Here is a 23,261-nt window from a genome sequence, read left to right on the forward strand (position 1 = left end):
GGTTGTTATGATAGGCTGAGTCATACAGTCTCTGACAGGGTTGACCAACAATCTTTGAGCAGATTTTTAACAGGTGGAGCAGTTTTGATTTTAAAGTTGCTGACAAACATTTGTACCAGGTAGTATTGCAGTACTGCAGAATAGACACATCACAGATGTAAAGAACAACAGAAGAATTTCTCTGCTCGCCCCAAAAGACGGCGGAGAAAATAAATTCTTTGTTTTGTCCTTTTGCACAGATATTCAATGTGATCCTTCCATGACAGCAGGTGGTCAATCATTACACCCAAGTATTTGTATGAAACTCCCTGCTTGATTTCATCTGTATGGATGACAATGGGGACTTTATGGGAGTCAGATGGTGAGCCAAAAATGATTTCCTCAGTTTTCTTGGTGTTGATCTCAAGAGCATTGCTATCAGTCCACTCCACCACCTGATTTACAGCCTGTTGGTGCAGCTCAGGGTCGTCTGTGTTACTGAGCAGAGATATTATTGCAGTGTCATCAGAGTACTTAATGATGACTTGATTTGGTGTGTTGGTACGACAATCATCAGTGTAGAGAGTAAAGAGCACAGCTGAACTCACACAGCCCTGGGGGCCCCTACATTGGTTGTGATGGCAGATGATAGGGTTTTGTTAACCTTCACAAGTTGCTCTCTATTAGTGAGGAAAGCAGCATACCAGTAAATCAGGTATGGATTTACTTCCATTTTGGCCATTTTTGACACCAAGATGTCTGCTTGTATTGTGTTGAATGCTGATGCTTATTTCTCTAACCGCCTGCTGCTTCCCCTCCTCTTTCCTCGGTTCCCCTCCTCGGCTCCTCCGCTCGCCTCTCCTGTGGGCGGGACTAAGTCTCGAGGATAGGAGTCGAGGAGGAGAGTTAGAGAAATGAGAAAGGTCCCACGGACTCAAAAAAGAGGCCCTGCAGTGAGGGTGTGTGGATGTGTGTGTGTACTGATTTTGCTGTTGATAACGACACACTGTAGCTTGAAAGTGACTAAAAGTGTCAATTAGCAACTGTGAGTGTGAAGTGGAGCTGTGTGCTCCACCACCTGCAAATACATGTAACCTGTAATTTCTACTGAGAGCAGTTCTGACCTATTATGTCAGATGTGTTACATTTAATTCCAAAGTTTAAAGGCTGTATGAGCCGAGTGTGAGACAGGCTTTCATAACCTGTTTACTGCTCTGCTGTCTTTATTTTTGAATTCTATAACTCCAAAATAAGCTTGAGGTAAGAATGGAGCTTACTCTTCACACTTATAGATCTTAACACAAGAAAGACAGCCATAGTTCTGTTCTGGTATTAAGGATCTTGTCAGAAGTTTACAGACCGGTCTTATAGTTGTATAGAGGTGTAGTGATGTGCGTGTTCTGTACAGCATTACATTAAGAGGTGTTTCTAATATTCATATGAGTTAGGAGGCAGAAAAAACCCTTTGGAAAAATGTCTAAATGTAATGTAGTCCAGTACAACTATGACTTCAATAATAAATATTAACTTCATGTAAACATTTCCATGCATGCCAACAAAATGTAAAGACTACTAACTTGTTTCTGTTTATTTTATGACAGAGTTGTTGTATTGAGTTGCAATCATTTGTAAAGGTGCACCTAATAAAGAAAACATCATAGATTTAACCAGCAAAATGTCTTCCAATGATATCTCGTGTACAGATGGTGAAGCACACACAAAAGAGAACTTTTGATATAGACAAACAAATATTTACAATTCTCAGTTTCAGATAAAAATGTCGGTGAGGTGTCATTGGTAAAGAGAAAGAACATAACGTAAACAGTGGTAACTGTTTGAACCAGAGCCTTCACTAGATCATAAAGTCTCACCTCGTTAAAGAGGAGTTCTCTGCGTTGTTGTTTCCTCAGGTCCATCTTCTTCACAGCCACCAGCTTCCCGGTGGTCTTCACCGTGGCGATACAGACGATCCCGGTGGACCCCTCCCCTATCTTGATGTAGTGGTCCAGGTAGGTCCTCGGATCACCAGGATCCACCACCATCTGTAGCGCTGCTCTGAACTGCTCATGAGAAACCCTCTGGGGCTCCCTCTGCGGCGAGCGGCCCTGGCGCGGAGCACCTGGGGCCGGGGGCCCAGAGGGTGCTGGGGGCCGGGGGACTGGAACGCTTGGGTGAGGGGTGTGTGGGTGCTGAGTAGCCTCAGGGGTCAGGCTGGGATGGGATGTGTGATGAGGGTGGCTTACAGGGGGCTTGGAGCTGGAGGAACCTCGAGAGGAGCCGCTGGAGGGGCCGTTCTGAGGAGACTCATGGTGTCGCACAGGCTGCAAAGAGAGACCCTCATCACAAACACAACATAGGCCGAATATAACAATCTACAGCAAATAGTCTTTCAGGCGTTGTAGATGTATTATTTATATAGAATATGAATACCCCATATAGAAGGAAGGGGCAATATGGAATGAATCCTCTGTTAGAGAATATGGAATTTGATTTCACAAGATATATTCATTTTGTCAGAAAAAAACTTTTGATAGATAAAATTATAAAAAAAGATTTGTCTGTTTAAGAGTATACTAGCAAATTAAATACCTGGAAAATCCAAGTACTTTCAATTTATGCAAAAGGCAAGAACTGATCAAATGGAACAATAAACTGCTGACTGGTGATCAAAATGACCAGGAAAGACCTTATAGGGATATCAGAGGGTATGGTATACATGATGTGGGAAGACCTTGGATTTACTGTTCATTTCAAATCCAAAAAGAGCTAACATCTAATCTTGAAGTGCATTTCCCACTGAACTGTCTGAATAGTTTAAATTTGCTTTCATTACATTATTCTTTAAAGCCCTTTGGCATAAACCTTTTTTTTTTTTTTTAAAGCCATCAACTTGAACTGCTTGAATACTCTCACAAGCATCGCTGACTGCTGAACAAAGAGCAAGGTGATAAGAGCTGCTCAATTTGCACTTGTCTGCCTTTTCTCTCTCGGTCAATAGCTTCCCTCTGGGCTGCCCGCCCTCTGTCCATACCTGTCCCGTGGGGCTGCGTCCGCCCTCACTGTCCGTCCTGGGGTAGGTGTTGAATGGCCGTGTGTTCTGTTGTGTAGGTTTCATCACCCCCTCTGATACTGGCAGGCTAGGGGTGCGGATGTTAGGTCCAGAGAGAGGCCTTTTGTCCCTGGGAGACTGAGGGCTGCCATCCCGCACCATGTAGCTGGACTTTGGCCTTTGGTCACTTGGCTGATCCATCTGAAAAGAGGCAGGGTTTTGTGGAGAGATGGACGGATCATTAGGTAGATGGGTTGTCAAATGTAAGGAAGTATCATTGTGAGATATACAAAGATGAGCATGATTGTAGCGAATATAAAAAAAGAGCAATTTGAGTCCTGTAAACAGCAATTACTAGATCAATAAATCTGAAGCTGAAGCCCCACCTGGTCCCGGTCCCGATGCTCTCTGTCTCTGTGAGGTGGGGGAGGGGGCCCGGAGCCTGGTCTATCCCTGTGGGCCCGGCTGGGCTCTTGGCCCCGGGGCTGCTGCTGAGGCCGATCCTGACCTCCCTCCTCCCACTGAGGAGGACGGAGTGCACGTGGACCCTGGCGGGGGTCACCTCCACCCGCATGGTGGTCTGGTCTGGGTCGGTCTCTGAGAAGCAAAAATCAGAAACATGTGGTGAAATGCCTCATCGGCTGGTATTGACATAACATCTGCTTTGGTCCCGTTTCAATCATTAAGATAAGATGCTGCAGTTTGACTCTGTACCTGTCTTGTCTGTCCGGGTGTGGGTGGTGTCTGTGGTGAGGATCTCCGTTCTCCAGCCCCCCTCCTCCTGAAGAGCCCGAGTCCTTGCGAGGATGGATTGGGGGGCTGCCTCGTCGCAAGGAGTTGGAGCGTGTCACAGACATGGTGTCAAACTCATCCAACAGCCATGTCAGAGAGCCGTCCACTCCCAGCTTGCTGCCACGCACAATTGTCTGGAGATATTAAAAAAATTCAATTTGATTTGAGGATAGTGAACATGAGAGGCCCTAATATAAAAGCTTGTCATCCCAATTAGCCGCTTTGGTAAAACCATGTATCTATTTAAAAGTGGTATGAATGAGAAATTGGAACTATTATATGATTCTAATCAAAGAAAAATCTATTTAGTTACAGAATAAAATCATTCCTACAAAACTTTACAGATAATAATTTCATTAAGTGCTACCAACTTTATAAATATCTAAGAATTAAGATAACAAGTAAATGTCTTGGGTAGCTTAACATCAGAATCTTATACTAGCACGCATGAGTTGGGATGAAATATAATTGAATGACAATCATTTTTCATTAACTCTGTTGTTCTCTAATGTAATTATCTTGTTTTTTCCATGTGTGTTCATTATTTGGTATTTCTCCTTTAGTTCTTTTTTGGAGCAAGTGATATTTTGGTGACATGTTGAAATCTCAAATGTAATTAAACCATCATCCAACCAAAATGTTGTATAATGTAGTCAAAATACAGCTGGTATGTTTAACACATTCGTTTTTACAAGCCCATGACTTGATTGTTGATTAGATTCCTTGCTTTTCCCACCTTGCGTGGCTCTACAGTAGTGATGACCGTGGCGTCGATGAAGGGTTTTGGCCTTTTGGCAGTGTCTTCGATGAGAGAATGCCATTGCCGTGGCAAACCAACAAACTTTTGCTCCTGCTCGTCATAGTCTGTATGTACGCGATGCTCAAAGTTTGATGGAGAGGAGATCTGGATCCGAGACTTTTTCTTTTTGGTGAACATGATGGCGGCTGAGGCAGCTGCAGCCTAGCATCAGACCTGCAGGGAGGAGCGAGGAAAGAGAGGATGGTTAGCAGGAAAGACTGAGAATAATAATATTATAATAATCTAAATCTTGTGGCATATGTAAAACAAGCCAAACATGCACTACGATATAAGTTCAGAAATCACTCAATACTTGTATTTGCAAAACTCACATCAACATTATACAAAAAATGTGCTCGTGTGTAGTTCAGGAAATAAATGACCATCCAACTTGTTTATTTCAGCCCATTGAGCACTAAGCTGTGTACTGGCATTAAAGCAGATGTGACCTTTATCTTAAGGTCATCAGCAGGCCCAACAATAGGCTCAGTGCTGGCCTCTAAATACTAATGACAGGACAACTGCTCCTGCTCCAGCATTTCCTAATGGGCATAACAATGTAACCAGCCTGAAGGGGGGTGACATCACAGCAGCAAACTGAATGAGACATTTCCTCGTCATCACTTGCAGCTTTTCTTCCCGTCTCATGCTACTATGACTGTCACTCTGTGTAACTTCCTGTACAATACACACTATTGTGTACGTATTAGACTGACTACAGTCTAGTTGCAGGGGTTACTGGCTGTAACATAAACCAGAAGGTCCCTTTATTATGTATTATTCTCCAGGGAAAGTGGGAGGATGCGTCTGAGAATTTGTTCCTAGCCCTGGTATCTAAACATATTGCCTGGTGACATTTACCTATGAGGACAACTTGATATTTGATGGCTGCAACAAGGATGGCATTTATGGCGAGGTGCTATGAATATCAACTAGGAGGACCAAATATCAGGCACTCAACACCTTGTCTCTTGCCACAGAAGACATTGTGAGATGTCACTGTAGGAAAAGTACAGCAATAACTGATGTTAGTGTTATTCAATTGTTTTATTTATAACATCCTTAATTTTCATACGATTGTTTCTATTTCTGGGGAAGTGTGGGTAATAGATCCTGCAAAATAGGAAGGTTTGTTCTTCAAATTTAACATAAAGACGTCCAGTGTTGCACTCTGAAATGCACCTGTTTCTACTGCCACACATTGTACAGATATAAATCAATGACCATAGCAAATGCATCATCACGGACGAACCCACATGATGAGTACAACAAAATGATTCTGCTGCCGTTGTGGTAAGCTTGAATAATGAACCTGCAGATGTAGGAAGACTTCTGAAATCACAAACGATCCTGTTTAACACAGAGCACACTGCTCACCGTTTCTGGCTTGAGTCTAAACCATCTCCCACTCAACCTTGCTGTTTGTCAGTGGGAATCAAAGGAGACACTCCCAGTAGTCAAACAGAGGCTGGATAGAGATCAGTGTGTTATGAGCAAAAGCAGGCCCTGCTGGGTAGCTGACCAGAGGGGCCAACAGGAGCGGAGGGGCCTGTTGAGTTCTGCCAGAGCCTTCTCTTATTGTTTTTCTATCAAATACTGTGTCAAAGAACAGAAAACAGGGGAAGTATAAAACAAGACAGTGAATAAATGCACGGATGTGAGGAGTAGAAGGAGGACGGTGGGTGGATGAGCTGAGTAAAGGGGGATCTGGGCGGGTCATCAGTTAGAGGTCATGAGTCGTGCTGCAGAGCTGACAGTGTGCAGCATTAATAAAGCCTTCTCCCAGCAGGAGCGTTTGAAGTCAAGCAGGACCCGCCCAGGAACACACCAACAAAAGTGGGGATCATAGCCAACAATGACGGCAACAACACACAACTTCAACACTGCTAAAAACAGTAATAAAAAATAAAATAAAAATCAGGATTCATTGATAATATGGATATATTTATCATATGTGCACTTGACTTTTGGTTACTAAATGGTGCAAAGCAAGCAGGACATTAGTTTATACACCAACCCACCTACCAATTTCTAGCATTTTCACACATGTAAGGGGTAAGGTCAGAAACAAACAACTCTGTTTTATCCTCAGGCATGGGGCGTTTATCCATCCATCCATCCATCCATCTTCTCCCGCTTATCCGTGGTCGGGTCGCGGAGGTAGCAGTTCCAGCAGAGAGCCCCAAACTTTCTTTTCCCTGGCCACATCAACCAGCTCTGACTGGGGGATCCCAAGGCGCTCCCAGGCCAGAGAAGAGATATAATCCCTCCATCTGGTTCTAGGTCTACCCCTTGGTCTCTTCCCAGCTGGACGTGCCTGGAACACCTCCCTAGGGAGGCGCCCAGGTGGCATCCTAACTAGGTGCCCGAACCACCTCAACTGGCTCCTTTCGACGCGAAGGAGGAGCGGTTCAACTCCGAGTCCCTCCCGGATGACCGAACTTCTCACCTTATCCCTAAGGGAGACACCAGCCACCCTGCGGAGAAAACCCATCTCGGCCGCTTGTACCCGCGATCTCGTTCTTTCGGTCATGACCCATCCTTCATGACCATAGGTGAGGGTAGGAACGAAAATGGCCCGGTAGACAGAGAGCTTTGCCTTTTGGCTCAGCTCCCTTTTCGTCACAACGGTGCGGTAAAGAGACTGCAGTACCGCTCCCGCTGCTCCGATTCTCCGACCCATCTCACGCTCCATTGTTCCCTCACTCGAGAACAAGACCCCGAGATACTTGAACTCCTTCACTTGGGGTAAGGACTCATTCCCTACTTGGAGTGGACAGTCCATCGGTTTCCTGCTGAGAACCATGGCCTCAGATTTGGAGGTGCTGATCCTCATCCCAGCCGCTTCACACTCGGTTGCGAACCGATCCAGTGAGTGCTGAAGGTCGCAGACCGATGAAGCCATCAGAACCACATCATCTGCAAAAAGCAGTGGTGCAATCCTTAGTCCACCGAACTGCAGACCCCCCCCCCCACGACTACGCCTCGAAATCCGATCCATGTATATTACAAACAGGATTGGTGACAAAGCGCAGCCCTGGCGGAGGCCAACCCTCACCTGAAATGGGTCCGACTTACTGCCGAGGACCCGGACACAGCTCTCGCTTTGGGAGTACAGAGATTGGATGGCCCTGAGTAGAGACCCCCTCACCCCATACTCCCGCAGCACCTCCCACAGTGACTCCCTTGGAACCCGGTCATATGCCTTCTCCAAGTCTACAAAACACATGTAGACTGGATAAGCATACTCCCAGGCACCCTCCAGGATCCTTGCGAGAGTAAAAAGCTGATCCGTCGTTCCACGACCAGGACGGAATCCGCATTGTTCCTCCTCAATCTGAGGTTCGACAATCGGCCTGACCCTCCTTTCGAGTACCTTAGAGTAAACTTTCCCGGGGAGGCTGAGTAGTGTGATGCCTCGGTAATTGGCACACACCCTCTGATCCCCCTTTTTGAAAAGGGGAACCACCACTCCGGTCTGCCACTCCTTCGGTACTGTTTCCGACTTCCACGCAACGTTGATGAGACGTGTCAACCATGACAGTCCCTCAACACCCAGAGCCTTCAGCATTTCTGGGCGGATCTCATCCACCCCCGGGGCTTTGCCACTGTGAAGTTGTTTGACGACCTCAGTGACCTCCCCCCGGGAGATTGGTGTCGATCCCCCTTCATACTCCAGCTCTGCCTCTAACATAGAGGGCGGAGTTGTCGGGTTCAGGAGTTCCTCAAAGTGCTCCTTCCAACGCCCTAACACTCCATCAGTTGAGGTCAACAACGTCCCATCCTTACTGTACACAGCTTGGATGGTTCCCTGCTTCCCCCTCCTGAGGTGTCGGACAGTTTTCCAGAACAACTTTGGTGCCGCCCGAAAGTCTTTTTCCATGTCTTCTCCGAACTTCTCCCACACCCGCTGCTTTGCCTCGGCCACGGCTGAGGCTGCTGCCCTTCGGGCCTGTCGGTACCTTGCAACTGCCTCGGGAGTCCCCCGGGATAACAAATCCCTGAAGGCCTCCTTCTTCAGTCGGACGGCTTCCCTGACCACCGGTGTCCACCAGGAGGTTCGAGGGTTACCGCCCCTTGAGGCACCTAGGACCTTGAGACCACAGCTCCCCGCCGCGGCTTCGGCAATAGAGGCTTTGAACACCGACCACTCTGGTTCAATGTCCCCAACCTCCACAGGAATGCCCGAAAAGCTCCGCCGGAGGTGTGAGTTGAAAGCCTCCTGAACTTGGGCCTCCTCCAGACGTTCCCAGTTCACCCGAACTACACGTTTGGGCTTACCAGGTCTATCCAAAGGCTTCCCCCGCCACTCGACCCAACTCACCACCAGATGGTGATCAGTTGACAACTCCGCCCCTCTCTTTACCCGAGTGTCCAAAACATACGGCCTCAGGTCCGATGATACGATAACCAAATCGATCATGGACCTTCTGCCTAGGGTGCTCTGGTACCACGTACACTTATGAGCATCCTTATGTTCGAACATGGTGTTTGTTATGGCCAATCCATGACTAGCACAGAAGTCCAGTAACAAACCACCACTCCGGTTCAGATCAGGGGGGCCGTTCCTCCCAATCACTCCCCTCCAAGTGTCTCCATCATTGCCCACATGTGCGTTGAAGTCTCCCAGCAAGATTAAAGAGTCCCCTTCAGGAGCCCCATACAGGACTCTTTCCAGGGTCTCCAAGAAGGCCGTATACTCTGAACTGCTGTTGGGTGCATAAGCACACACAACAGTCAGAGTTTTCCCCCCCATAACCCGCAGGCGTAGGGAGGCAACCCTCTCGTCCACTGGGGTAGACTCCAACAACGAAGCACCCAACCGGGGACTTGTGAGTATCCCCACACCCGCCCGGCGCCTCACACCTTGAGCAACTCCGGAGAAGAATAGAGTCCAACCCCTATCCAGAAGTAAGGTTCCAGAGCCGACGCTGTGCGTAGAGGTGAGCCCAACCAGATCCAACTGGTAACGCTCCACCTCCCGCACAAGCTCCGACTCCTTCCCCCCCAGAGAGGTGACGTTCCACGTCCCCAAAGCCAGCTTCTGTCGCCCGGGTCTGGTCCGTCGAGACCCTCTGCCTTCACTGCCACCCTTCTGGCAGCGCACCCGACCCCATTGCTGTTTCCCGTAGGTGGTGGGCCCGCGGGGCGTTTATCATGAATCTTAATTCATAAGCTTGGCTTTTAAACTAATATCTAATGCCATAACTTCATAGTGAGAATGTATGTCAAAGTGTGTTTCAGTGAGTTTTCTGTGACAGAGCTCCCCTATCTGTTGAACACATGTTGCTCTCACTGTCATCCTTAAGTTTTTGGTGATTAAAGCTACATTGCAGCAGGTCTAACACAATATTAAGACATTTTTCAAAATAAATTCAATCAGATTGTTCACTATTGATACAATGCCAGTTTCTTCATATTTAAAAAGTGATTTCACATCATTAAATTATCCATTACCACATTACATGTTCAGTTACTCAATGTTGTTACCAACTCTGGATTCTATAACCCTAGCAAAAGTATGTAATAGCAGAGGGGTTACAACACTAATGATAAATGCCTCTTTCCAGTCCTAATGAGTGTGGTGACAACAGAGCAGAGGGGTATACATCACTGAGGAGGACTATCATTAGTGTTTGACTGAGACAGCAATACAGCCAATCAATGCATGTGAGCTCTGGGACACATAGCAACTACTGCCTTTTAGAAGGATACAACTAATGAAAAGTGGAATAGGTGGCAGGAGAAATCATACTACCTACAGAGTACAATAACATGAACCAATACGTTTGTATATGCAGGCACCTATGATTAGAACCACAATGGGCAAGACGAGAATAGTTAGAGCTGTCAGTTAATGTTTTGAGTTGTAATGTTTTATAGAATGCGTAAGGAGCTTTAAACAAAGCGTAAATCAGTCACGTTGGTATTGAGAATGACATTGTGCGTCTCAGAGTCACAGACAGCGGTCTGGCGGGGGATCATGGAGGGTTGCTGCATTCAAATTCATGGCTTCTTTCTGCATCTGGAGATATCTGCAACTCTTAGCTTGAAGAGTAAGGTGCAAAACAAGATGTTACTGCTGCTGTCAAGAGCCAAGACCAGCCAATAAAGTTTCAATGTTACGTAGGCAAAGAGCTAACAGATTGCAGAGCTCTGACCTCAAAGTGTTTGTTTTCAGAGAGAACTTAGAGTTGACTGTTTGAAGTATGAATAAACATAAAGAGTGGGAGGGCTTTACATCTCGGTCTGCAATTCTGTAGACGATAAATTCAGAGGGAAAGGAGCCGTCTTGAGCTCTGCTACTAAAAACTCATTTTTTTTAACGTCATACGCCAAACGCGTCATATTGGGTTTCCCACACATAGACTATACTTGGGCGGGCCGCCCAGGTATATTAACGGCCGCCCAAGTATATTTCGCGACCCATTTATTATTTTTATTTTTTATTAAAAAAAAAATGTAATTTTTTTTTTTATATAATTTTTTTTTTATTCGTCCGTGACCATGACGCAATCTGCGATCGATTAACTTGTGGACAATGATCCCTCGCTCCCTTGCTCTGATCCCGCCTACTTCTGGCCTGTTAAGTGGCCTGCCTCAAACAGGGTGACTGGCTGTCCACATGATGTGACCTGCCGACATGGCCACTGTCATACAGATCATAAATCAAAGCCCTTGATTGGTCTCTGTGTGTCATTCAATCTCGGGATAACCTCTGAGTGTTTAGATAGTTAACTTAGTCTAAATTCTCAGTGGGTCTCAAACGGTGTAGTCACCATTTATGTAAACACATATTTCCATTTGAGAGGGTAGTTATTGGTTTAATGGATAGTGAGGTGGGCTGAAGATCGGAAGGCTGTGAGTTCAAATCCCGCCAGGAACACCACCACTAGTGTGCCCTTGAGTAAGGCACTTAGCCCTTAGTTACTCCAGGGAGAATGTCCCTGTAATCCACTGGTTCTCAACGGGGGCGGTACCGCCCCCCAGGGGGCGTTCAGAGAACGTCGGGGGGCGCTGGAAGCAATATTTTTGAAAGGGGGGCGTTGAGGTGTTCTTGGGGGGCGTTCACGAATAATGTCTTTTTGTCATGAAAAACGCTGGCCACCCACAGCGTCTTTTCCTGTACAAAAAGCAGCTGTCAGCATCTTTTGTTGCTATAGGAAACCACAACTCTGCTTGCGATTGGTCAGCTGTCAGCAGTGTTATTACGGGTACGTTCGTAAATGCACGAACGGTCAGTCCGCTCGGACAACCCGTCTGTTCCGCCAGAGCACCCAGCTGTGAGCGCTCAGAGCGCAGCGCTCTGGACTGTGGAACGGGGACGCTCGGAGCGCTCTGAGCGCATTTACGAACGTACCCTACAAAAAGCAGCCGGGAGCGGACCGGAAGTCGTTGTAATTTTGGGATCGCGACTGTTAATAATCTGTGTCACTTTGTTAAATTTTGATATGTTTTGATATGACAAATTCCACTAACAGATTCGAACTAAGTGGTCAGTTTATGAAAATAATACCCGTTTCTATGTCTGCTACGACATGGAAGAGCTGGCTAGCCAGGCTGCTCCACACAGAGCTGTTTGTTCAAAATTACAACGACTTCCGGTCCGCTCCCGGCACGATGTCTTGTCATGTCACCAGCTAGCCCTCTAGCGTTATCGTGACACTACTTGTGGCCAAATCTAAAAGTCCACCTCTCCACAAGTCTCTCAATGATGCAGTAAAGGCAATAAACAAAATAAAAGCCCACGCCCTGAATAACAGATTGTTCCGACAGCTGTGTCAGGAAAATGATGAGACCTTTGAGCGTCTTCTTCTCCACACTGATGTCCGCTGGCTCTCAAAAGGAAACTGCCTTGCTCGTTTTTGTGAGCTGTTTGACAGCATCGTGGAGTTCCTGGAGGAGGTGGATGCAGCTCTCGGGGAACAGGTGTCATCCAGCCGCTGCGACATCATGTACCTCACAGACTTCTTTGGCAAAATGAATGAAGTAACGCTGAAGCTCCAAGGAAAAGGAGTTACTCTGATCCAGAGCAAGGCGGTCATCCACAGTCTCACCTCCAGGCTGGATCTATACCGGAGCATAGGCAGGAGGCAGTTTGCTCATTTCCCGCTGTTGACCAAGGTGATCTAGCCTAGGCTACTAAATAATGATAATAATAAATAATACATGTAATAAATGTAGGCTACTCTATGCAACACTATATTTGTGTTCCTGGTTAGTATAAATAACTTATGTTCTGAATGTATTATGAGAATAAAGAAACATCAATTAGTAAACTAATTAGCAATAAAATAACCAGTTTAAAATCAGATGGTAACATTCTGCACCGATAACAATTTCCTGGTTATACTCATTGCAGGTGTCTGAGGCTCTTACCGATGAGCGCCTTCTCATTTACACAGACCACCTGAGGATGGTGAATGCCGATTTGAAGATCCACTTCAGAGATCTTTTGGACCTCGATGTTCCCACCTGGGTGGTGCAGCCCTTTCAGGCGGACGTGGCGGAATGCGAGCCAGCAATACAGGAGCATCTCATCGACATCCAGAGTGACGATGAGGCCCAGGCTATTTTCCGCACCTCTGGCTGGGGCAACTTGTGGGTCAAATACTCTCAGCGTTACCCGGCTCTCTGGGAGAAAGCGAGGCTGCTTCTTCTGGCTTTCCCAACCACATACCTCGTGGAGCAGGGATTCAGCCAGGTCCTCCACATGCAGTCCAAGTACCGCAATCGCTTGAACTTGACGGCCTCAGGTGCACTGCGACTGAAACTAAGTTCTCTGCAACCCGCAGTGAAGAAACTGGCGGAGAACCACCAAGCGCAGGGCTCACACTAACCTTCCCCCCCCCGCAATTCGGCGAAATGCAACACCTTTCCGACCTGTTAGTTCTGTAGGCCTAATGTACAGTTTTGTAGCCTACTGTTTGTTCTGCACTGGACATGTGTGAAATTGCTGCTGTTCCGTAGCAGTCTGTTTGTATTCTCTGCCCTTGTCTGAGTTTGTTTAACACTCATAAATATCATTTTAATTCACATTCACATGGCTTTTCTGCTCTCTGGTAAACTAATGATAATGATATTCCAACTGCCCAGTTAAATCAAATCTATTATTTGGCATTCAGTGACATTCTTTTTAAATGATATAACACAGAATTTTAGTCAACATTAATATTCAGGGAAGAAAATAAGTCTACTTATTTTGATGGGGGGCGGTAAGAGACCTGGATAATGGACAGGGGGGCGCTGGCCCAAAAAAGGTTGAGAACCCCTGCTGTAATCGGTCATTATAAGTAGCGTTGGATAAAAGCGTCAGCTAAATGAAATATAATGTAATGTGATTAGTAAAATATGCATGAATAAATAAATAAAAAGTTAACTAGGTGAAAAAAGGTAAGATACACTTTTAAAACTTGTTGAGAGCTAAAAACGAGTCTTTGCTGCTGCCTCAAAGAGGAGCAGGGACTGTCTGTTGCTCTGCTAACAAGCGACCAACAGAAAGGTTAATGTTGTTGCACATCACCTCAACACCCCCTCTCCCGCAAGTATATTTCAGATCTGTGGGAAACACTAGACCAGCACCAGAGGCGTTCCCATACACACAGCTGTGGAGCTGTTCTTCATGAAACCCAGAAGGATGAAGAACTCTGAAAAACAGTGCCATCTTTGTGCAAAATGATTATACAGGAATGAAAAGTCAATAAATAAACATGTTGTTAAAACTTACGCGTTGTTTTTTTTTTTTTTTTTCGCACCCCCCCGTAGAAAAGGAAACCGTATTACATCTCTCCCCCCGGCTGATACTTGCGCATTAGTTTATGTTATGGATCAGTATCAACAGTCCTGCTAGTAACGTTACTATATTATTCGTACTACTTTAGTTATAGCCTGATATATGATAGCTAACTTTACAGTGATGTGACTGACGTTAGCTAACATGAACTGTAGTTAACGCCGGTCACTCACCAAGACAGCTGCTCTGTTCTCCACTGGTTCTCCTCACACCAAAGCTCCATTTCTCTCCGATGGCTGTTATTTATTCTAATCCTTGGCTGCTCCTGGTCTCTTGGACGCCTAGCAGTCTCATAATTATATGGTTGTGGTCCGTCATATGCATTCGAATATTTATTTTCAACTTCTTCTGTGTCAAAAATAGCATTGTGATCCATGTTTATTACTACGGTAGACCGGCCACTCTCCCCCATGTTACGTCACACGCGGGAGGTCACGTGGGGAGGCTTTTTTTATGCGGGAGTAAACATTTCTTACAAAAACGACGCCAGATGTCACTGTAGTGTATATTGTATATTTTTGGGAAAATCTAGTGTGTACCTCATTTTCCTACACATTTATTCACTCGTGTCTCTAACCTGCAAGTTGCTCTTTAAGTCATGTATTTTGAGTCTAAAGATTATGGCTAATTCAGTTTGATATAAAATGTACTAGTATATATTTCGAGCCTTTTGACCCACGGATAGAGAGTGGGACAGGTGTTAGGGGAACAAGTGATCTCCAGGGAGCCAGGGAGAGTGATTTACAGCTGAAGCAGGTGTATGGTCAATCCCCCCCGGCAAAAACAGCTGACCACAACCCTCTTCATAACCATGTGGAAGAGCAACACTGCTGCACTCTGCCACACACTCAAACATTCTTAATGCTCTCACACACCGAGTCAACCAGAAGCTATAAAAGGACCCCTCCTCTCGCAGAGACAAACAAGCAGAATCCCTCCCTGAACACAACAATCACGGGAGTTATAGCTTCCCTGTGTTTCCCCCTCCCGCCTACTCAAAGTCCATATCGAATCACCCCCACCGCTACCCTCAAACTCTCTTTCTACTCTCTTTCCCCCTTTAATAGGCTCCCACCCTCTTCCCACTTTTTCATCTGTCTCCCTCCCTCTCTCATGTATGCGTGGCTGAACAGTGAGAAAGCCTGTCACTCAGTGAGCCAGAGCAGGCTGATAAGCTCTGGGTGAAGCCGCTATCCTCTGGCATCATTCAAGTGTTGTGCACGGGTGGCCCACACTCAGAAAAAAGACACCGTCTGTCACAACCCTATTACAAACTACAAAGATACAGGTGTGGATGGAACTGTGAGAACAGCACCATCTTCAGGCCTGGCGTATGTACTACAGCGTCTCCAGCGCTTTCGAACGGGACAAATATTCATGTATAAAAGACGTACAAAAGTGCATTTTGCATGATAGTTCACCTTTAAATGGGGCCTTCACAGATGTGCAATTTGCCCCTGCCATGGGTTTATAGAGCAACATTTGTTCAACAGATAGGGGTGCTCTGTCAAAGGAAACACATTTTGATATACATTCTCACTATAGTTATGGCATTAGATATTAGTTTAAAAGCCAAGCTACTAATTGAGATTCATGATAAACGCCCCATGCCTGAGGATAAAACAGAGTTGTTTTTATCCGACCCTTACATTTGTGTGAAAATGTTAGAAATTGGTAGGTGGGCTGGTGTATAAACTACTGTCCTGCTTGCTTTGCACCATTTAGTAACGTCCACAAAAACTATTTCAAACGTGGACTCATCAGACCCAGCACACTTTTTGACTTTGCGTCAGTCCATCTCAGATGAGCTCGGGCCCAGAGAAGCCGGGCGGAGGCGTTTCTTGGTGTTGTTGATATATGGCTTTGGCTTTCCATGGTAGAGTTTTAACTCACACTGGTAGATGTAGCGACGGACTTAACTGACAATGGTTTTCCCAAGTGCTCCTGAGCCCATGTGTTAATATCAAACGGGTGTCTTTTGAGCATTCCTCATCCTATCATGCAAAATGCACTTTGTGATGTCTTTTATAAATAAATATGTGTAACCGGTGCGGCCCGGAACTCACGCAGCGTCAGAAAATAAAACCCTCTCTTTTCCTCCGTACCCAAATCTTTTAAAAACGGGGGTACAACAAGCAGATACAGATTTGCTGCCAATACGACGTAATTTCGGATGGTGGACCCACAGAAAGATGCTATCAGAAACAATGCCTGACGTGTTTTGGACGTAATCTCGTTTTTGTTTACATTAGCAAGCCTTGCCAACACTCAGAGCTAGCCTGTACTGGAGAGCACTTGTGTTTGAAAAGCAGGAAATAAAAAAAGGAACTCACCTTGTGATAAACCCTTAAGAGAAAAAATATTTGAGCTCCATACTGTTTCAGAAATAATCCTTGATGTGCTTTAGAACAGGATGGCGTTTTATCACAGCAGAATTTAACTTTATCTCCGGTAGAATTCTGATCAGGCATTAGCTCCGCCTCCTCTTTTTTTTTTTTTTTTAGCTAAGGACCCAAAATCCGCGTTTCTCCAAACAGGGCTGGAATAGAGGGATATGAGGGATTTCTAAAATGCATGATCTGTTTGCATTTTGAGAAAAACACAGACATGTTTTTATATATTTGTATATATCTGAGACCCATAATATATGCCTAAAAATAGCATGATAGGTGCACTTTAATATACAGTAGGTCGAAAAGGAATTGCAAATCATTGTATTCTCTTTATTTATGTCTACACAACGTCCCAACTTCATTGGAATTGGGGTTTGTTTATGGTGGTTTGCTTTTAACATAACTTGTTTTCTTTGTTGCTCAAATTTGCCACCAAATTGGAATCAAGTTGCAATAGGGACAGCGAATGTTACACAAGATGATGAATGTTATTTGAAAAGTGATCTGTTTTTAGAAATCATTACATTGTGTACATGTTATGACAAAGAACGGTTGAAAACAAAATCACAGGAATATTTTTCAAATGTTGATAAATATTTAAATGTTTTATTTAGATTTAACTACCGTGAATCAAAAATGACCTGACACCCAAAATCCATTACACTGATGTGAGTTTATATTGCAACTGCCATTACCAAATGTATTATCTCTACAGGGGTGAGCTCACATAAGTAGGTTACTACTACTGATCTGCTTTTTTTGATAAGCCTATGAACGCATTACTTTGTAAACACATCATAAGCATCAGCCACCTCAAAGACGGCGTGCGATGCATCACACTCCTCCGCTCTAATGATTTTCTGTCTGCGGCTCCATTGAGACATACTTTGCATAACTATCTTCCTAAAAAGACTAACATCACTCAGGGCTTGAGAAGACCAATGTAAACACACTTCAAATAAATCATAGTGGACTAGGTGATTCACTTCCGAGATTTGGTTTGGAGTATTTTACCTTATTAACAACTTGTAACACAGCAAATAAGGCTGTGTACTTATTTATTTAAGATAATCTGTGAAAAGAACACTTGTTTTGTCAAGAAGAGCTTCCACTCCTGCTCCTTTTTGAGAAAATCATCTTTCTATAAAAAAAAAATGAAATACTTCCAAATTCCATTTAATACATGGTGATTCAAAAGAAATCTATGGATGCCGGTAAACTTCATTAATATGTAGCCTTGAGGCCATAATGTTTGTTGCTGACTCGCTCCCTTGCACAACTCGGATGTTATTGGAACCATGGAATACGTTTCAATTAATGCATAAAAACTCCCTTGTTCACATAAGGGCCACAATGTGAGATAAATCCCCGCATTTTACAGCTGACCACATTTTTTCAGAATTGCCTCTAAATGAGGGCTGGTCACCTTCCAAGGGCAATTCTACACAACACAGAGCTACCAGCCAAGGCCTAAGAACATAACATCTATCAAATCTCAGAAATAAGTGAAAAAAGGTCCAAGGTGAAGTCTTTAAATGGCATGTTTAAAATTTCCAAACCCGAAGATATTAATTTTAAGATAATATAAAACAGTTACTAATGTATTAGTCGAGCTTTTGTTTCAGCTAAGTTAAGAAATGAAAGCACATTTATTAGCTTTTCACTGAGACACGATTTAAAGAATGACATGCTAAACAGCAGACAACAGGTTACCTTCGTTGTCGTGGTGTTCTTACATTAGCTTGCTAATGCTGAATCAGGGGTGATCATTAATAGTTTTTCTCACTACTGAAACCACACACGTCAACAAACACACACACAAACACACACACACACACACACACACCAAGGGCAACACCTCTCTCCCAGCGTTTCCCAGATGTATAAAGTGCATTGCAAACATAGCGTACACCGTGTGGCCTTAGAGCTACTGATTACGACCATCAGCCTGCCTACATATCAGTGTTGGTGAAAGGACACAAGTACTGTACTGTGCTACAGGGCAGTAATTATACTTGAGTATAAAAGTATACAAAACTAGCCCCACCTTAAAGAGCTACAACAGCTAATTGTTGCTAACAACTTGCCACAACAGTATTATTAAAAGGTATTAGTATTACCGATCTCATAATGTCAAAATAGCACACATCAGTAAGAAGAAACATTTTGAAGCAGAATGAGTAGTTCTATTTTTTTTCCCTAAAGATTATTTGACTGAAAATGTTTTTTAAGCATAAGTAGGATTTGAGTGCAGGACTTTAACTTATAATGCTGTATTTTTTACATTGTTGTTATGGCACTTTCACTGGAGTAAACCATTTGAATACTTCTTCCACCCCTGGTTCAAAATAGTGTGTATGAGTGGCAGTCTCAGCTTTAATACCAGACTGAGTGCCCGCTAACATCTGTGTGCTATTATGGTCAATTAGGTAGTTAAGATGCACAACTGGCTGTTACACTGGGCCTACTTAAGTTCCCATGACATGACGCTGCATTGAACTGAGATAACAGATTTCAGTGTTTCATCATAGCACATACATGATGAAACATATCTGGTTGAAGCTATATATTTTACACTTATGTATTTTACTCCTGACCATCTGGAGTCCTTAGTTTGTTTATAAGATGACATTTCAGACACACTCCATGCTCACTCTTTCACGTTTCAGTAGACTCACTGCATATCAAAATGAATGAAGAAGCAAACCCCTAATATTGTTATTGTTGACTATCATTGAATCTGTGCATACTTATATTTGTTGTGTGTTCCGCAAAGACAATCCTCACTGAAAAGCAATAGTCATTTTATAAACTAATAACCACATTTTCAATTAAGAGAGAAAATGAAGATGTAGTCATGTTTCATTAAATCCCATATCAGTTTATTATATGTACAACAATCCTGAGTCAAGGTCAGGTCAATTTACATTTTTTTAAATGTAAGGTTAGCAAGATAATGAAGATATCTGTTTTGTTGTAACACCCATCTGAGAGTGTTTGTACATTACTAATGGAAAAAAGAGAGAAGAAATAAAGGACACCATTTAGGAGGCTGTGGCTCAGTGGATAATGTGCTGGACTTTTATTCAGAGGGTAGCAAGTTCGAGTCCCCCTGCAGTCAGCATGTTATTGTGTCCCTGGGCAAGACACTTCACCTCAAATTCCTCCTGTGGGGATTGTCCACAGTACTGAATGTATGTAAGTCGCTTTGGATAAAAGCGTCTGTAATGTAATGTAATTTAAAAATCATATATTTCAATATATAAAAGTCGTTTTTAGTAATCGTGATCAAGCACCCCTATGTATGTCCCTACAACACTCAAACTTGAACTAGCATAACATGTATCACGAACTGGCAAAACCATCCTCTATATATTAGCTCATTAAGAGAGGAACTACAAGCTACTCCCTATAGATAAATACATTAAAAAAGCAACCAAACTTCCTTCTGTGATTAAAACAAAGATACGCAGTGAATAACTACCACAACCTGCGCTCCCCCTCCTCTCCGTGTGTCAAGAGACGGATGACCGGGAGTCCAGCAGCTGCCTGACACTCACACACATTATGATCAGTCAGTAACAGCTTTCAATGGTAACAGTCAGGCAGACACAGCCAGTCCAACAGGGCTCTCGAAAACAGATCACCCCTCGCTCCCACCCTTCACACAAGGCAAACAATCAAGTTATTATGCTTTTTTTCGGACTCACTGTTAATCCACGCTGTGCGATTTTACCAACAGAGTTGTGTTGTTGTGGCCCAGATGAACTTTCGCTCGGTCCAAGTAGCTCTACCAGAAGTTCAAGATCTTGGTTTACGCCCGATAAAACGAGTAGTTAAAGTATGAAACGGCAATACATCCGTAACTCTATGTATCGTCGGGAGAAGCCTACTCACTTGTAGTCCCAAGTACAGCAGCACACTATCCACCTGATGTCATGTCGGAAACGCAGCTGAGGACGGAGGGGAAACAGACTCCCTGCAGCAACAAGGTTGTTTCCGCGAACAAATGAAACTCAGTGAAACCGTCGGAAGCGTCGACACGTCTTCATAAAAAAACGGACCGGAACCCAGGTTGACATTTGTGGATAAAAATAGAATGTGAACATTCACATAGAAAAGTGCCGAAGCTTGACTGTAAATACAAAGTGTGTCGCATTCCTATGGTTTCAGCAAAACGCGGCCCAGTATCATGACGTCACCGCAGGGAGGGAGAGAGAGAGAGAGAGAGAGAGAGAGAGAGAGAGACATTAGCACGGGTATTACTTTTAGCACCCTTACTGTATGTCCGGCCAAATAGTTTTAAAATAAATGTCACATGGATAAACCTCTCCTGCAGGAACAAGTATTCAGGTCCTTTACGTTTGTAAAAGTAGTCTACTTTGTTAATTTGCAAATGTAGATTAACAATACAAACATCTACAAATAATAATGATTTCATATTAAAGATTAAGTTTAATTAGGAAATATTAATTATACAAAATTAATTGATTTGAATACTTGAACATCACAAGCTTCATAGCAAACAAATATATATATAAGGTAGGTATAATTAGTCCAACCTAACAATAAGTGTACACCAATTATTATATTTGTAATCAAACCAACAGTCCATAACCAAAATAAATTCAGTTTCCAATGATCAATAACACAGCAAAGGAGAAAATAACTCCTTCATGTTTGGCTGGAAAATGATTTATTGATTAAGGTCCAGTGTTCATCTAATCGTTTCATTTAGACAGCTGAATTAATGAAACTGAATCAAAACTATCCAGTCAAAATTGCTATTTTGTTCCAATAAAACTGTAGACTGTGGTACTTCTGTACTACTACTGTATTCCTGTGATCATATGTTACTTCTTTGATAACAATAAAAAGGCATACATTACACATACATTTCTGAGATGCGAATATTAACTCAATTATTGCATTGAGTAATGAATGTACCCTGTGAAACATCAAGTGAGCCAAAAGGGGATGACTGGTGAGATTCTTATTTGTTTCATTCAATGAGAAGATTACGGATGAACTTTGACATCACATGACACTCACTTTGTGGAACAACAAAGTGACAGTATCTATGCTTTAATGATTATAGCAGTACGATCAAGGCAGGCTGCTGTGAAATGCCATGTGTGTCTGCTAATGTAAACAGATCCATCTCCACAGACATGACACAGAGAGTGAGACAATGCCAAAACTATTTTTCAACACATCAAAACGGAGTGGCCATTGTGGCAGCAGTGTTGTTTTAGTCACATACATTGCACTATTTTTCGATGTATGTAGTTCAGAATTGCTCCATGCGAAGAAAAGAAAATATTGGCTGTGTGTCCTGCTCAAATAGTTGCACAGTTTAGACACATAATACAAACACTTATTTAAGAGGGATACTTAAACAAGATGTATTGTTATATGAATACAAATCCAAATTGTATACATTATACTAGGGTGGCTTCTTTCACACAACGTTTAACATTATAGTTTTCAATATCCACAACAAATCCTATATTTTAAGTGATGTACTATGTTATGTCTAAAACTATTATTTTGTATATATATATATATATATATATATATATATATATATATATATATATATATATATATATATCTATATATATATATATATATATCTGTATAAATGGTATACATATTTGTATGAACATTGTAGGAGGCAGTCTGAAAAGTCAATCAGCTGCTTCAGTGTAAACAGGAAACTTGAAATGTAATAAATGTACTGTTGCAATGGAACATTTAATCACAAAAGCTATTTCACCCAAATGTAGAAGAATCAGTAACTGAACAAATTAACCGTCACTTTGAAATCTCATGATAACATCAAAGAATATTTAAAACATAGTTTATAATGAGAGTTTCTTATCAAGGCCAGCTTAAAGGTAGGGTAGGTAATTTTGGAGAAACCAGCTCGAGTGCGCTAGAATTTGAAAATACACAACCGGAAAAAATCTGCCATTTCCTTACAAAGCCCCTCCTCCAACACACACGAACGCGCACATGACCAATGAGGGCACGAGATAAGTGTGTGCACAGATGGAAGGCTGACAGGCAGGTAGGCCATCCAGTTATTTTAGCCGGGCCGGCTAAAATGATTGGTCGTGCTTTTTACAGCACTACGGCTTCCACAGATGAATTTTTTTAATGGATTTTTTTTCAAAGCACTTAAGATATTCATTGCTATCGGGATGTTAAGAGCATTCCATGGAATATAACTAAAAGTGTATCTCGAGCCGGTTTCTCAAACTTACCTACCCCACCTTTAAGTGAACTAAGAAACCTGTCCATTTGTTGAATGATGTATTATCTACTGTTTATCAGAACCAGAATAGCTTTATTGATCCCAACAGACTACAATGTGTCAGCTTCAATAAGGAGAAGGCCTGTGGACATTCCACTGAGAGTCTAAATACAGCAGGAACTGTTCCACAAGTATGG

At 43.4% G+C, this 23,261-nt stretch overlaps 2 protein-coding genes across 4 annotated transcripts in view; one reads left to right on the forward strand and one right to left on the reverse strand.

Moving 5' to 3' along the window:
- Nucleotides 1-23,261, reverse strand: part of pak4 (p21 protein (Cdc42/Rac)-activated kinase 4) — a 45,211-nt gene that overhangs the window by 11,851 nt on the left and 10,099 nt on the right. The window contains exons 1-6 of one of the 3 annotated variants that reach the window (XM_079679164.1): nt 20,703-21,008; nt 4,557-4,793; nt 3,743-3,954; nt 3,415-3,625; nt 3,011-3,229; nt 1,851-2,300 (exon numbers count right to left, since the gene is read on the reverse strand). In XM_079679164.1, the coding sequence (XP_079535290.1) occupies nt 1,851-2,300; nt 3,011-3,229; nt 3,415-3,625; nt 3,743-3,954; nt 4,557-4,757 (1,293 nt within the window). In that variant the 5' untranslated portion in view covers nt 4,758-4,793; nt 20,703-21,008. Of the gene's footprint in view, nt 1-1,850; nt 2,301-3,010; nt 3,230-3,414; nt 3,626-3,742; nt 3,955-4,556; nt 4,794-20,515; nt 20,674-20,702; nt 21,009-23,261 lie in introns of those variants that run through there. The other 2 variants (XM_079679165.1, XM_079679163.1) reach the window with 2 other exon arrangements.
- Nucleotides 11,506-13,886, forward strand: LOC307038345 (zinc finger BED domain-containing protein 5-like). Its single transcript, XM_079679733.1, has 2 exons — nt 11,506-12,743; nt 12,982-13,886. Exons 1-2 carry the CDS (start codon nt 12,573-12,575, stop codon nt 13,456-13,458), a joined length of 648 nt encoding a protein of 215 aa, XP_079535859.1. The 5' UTR covers nt 11,506-12,572; the 3' UTR covers nt 13,459-13,886.

This window comes from Notothenia rossii (assembly GCF_949606895.1).
Source record: "Notothenia rossii genome assembly, chromosome: 4".
Classification (NCBI taxonomy): Eukaryota; Metazoa; Chordata; class Actinopteri; order Perciformes; family Nototheniidae; genus Notothenia; species Notothenia rossii.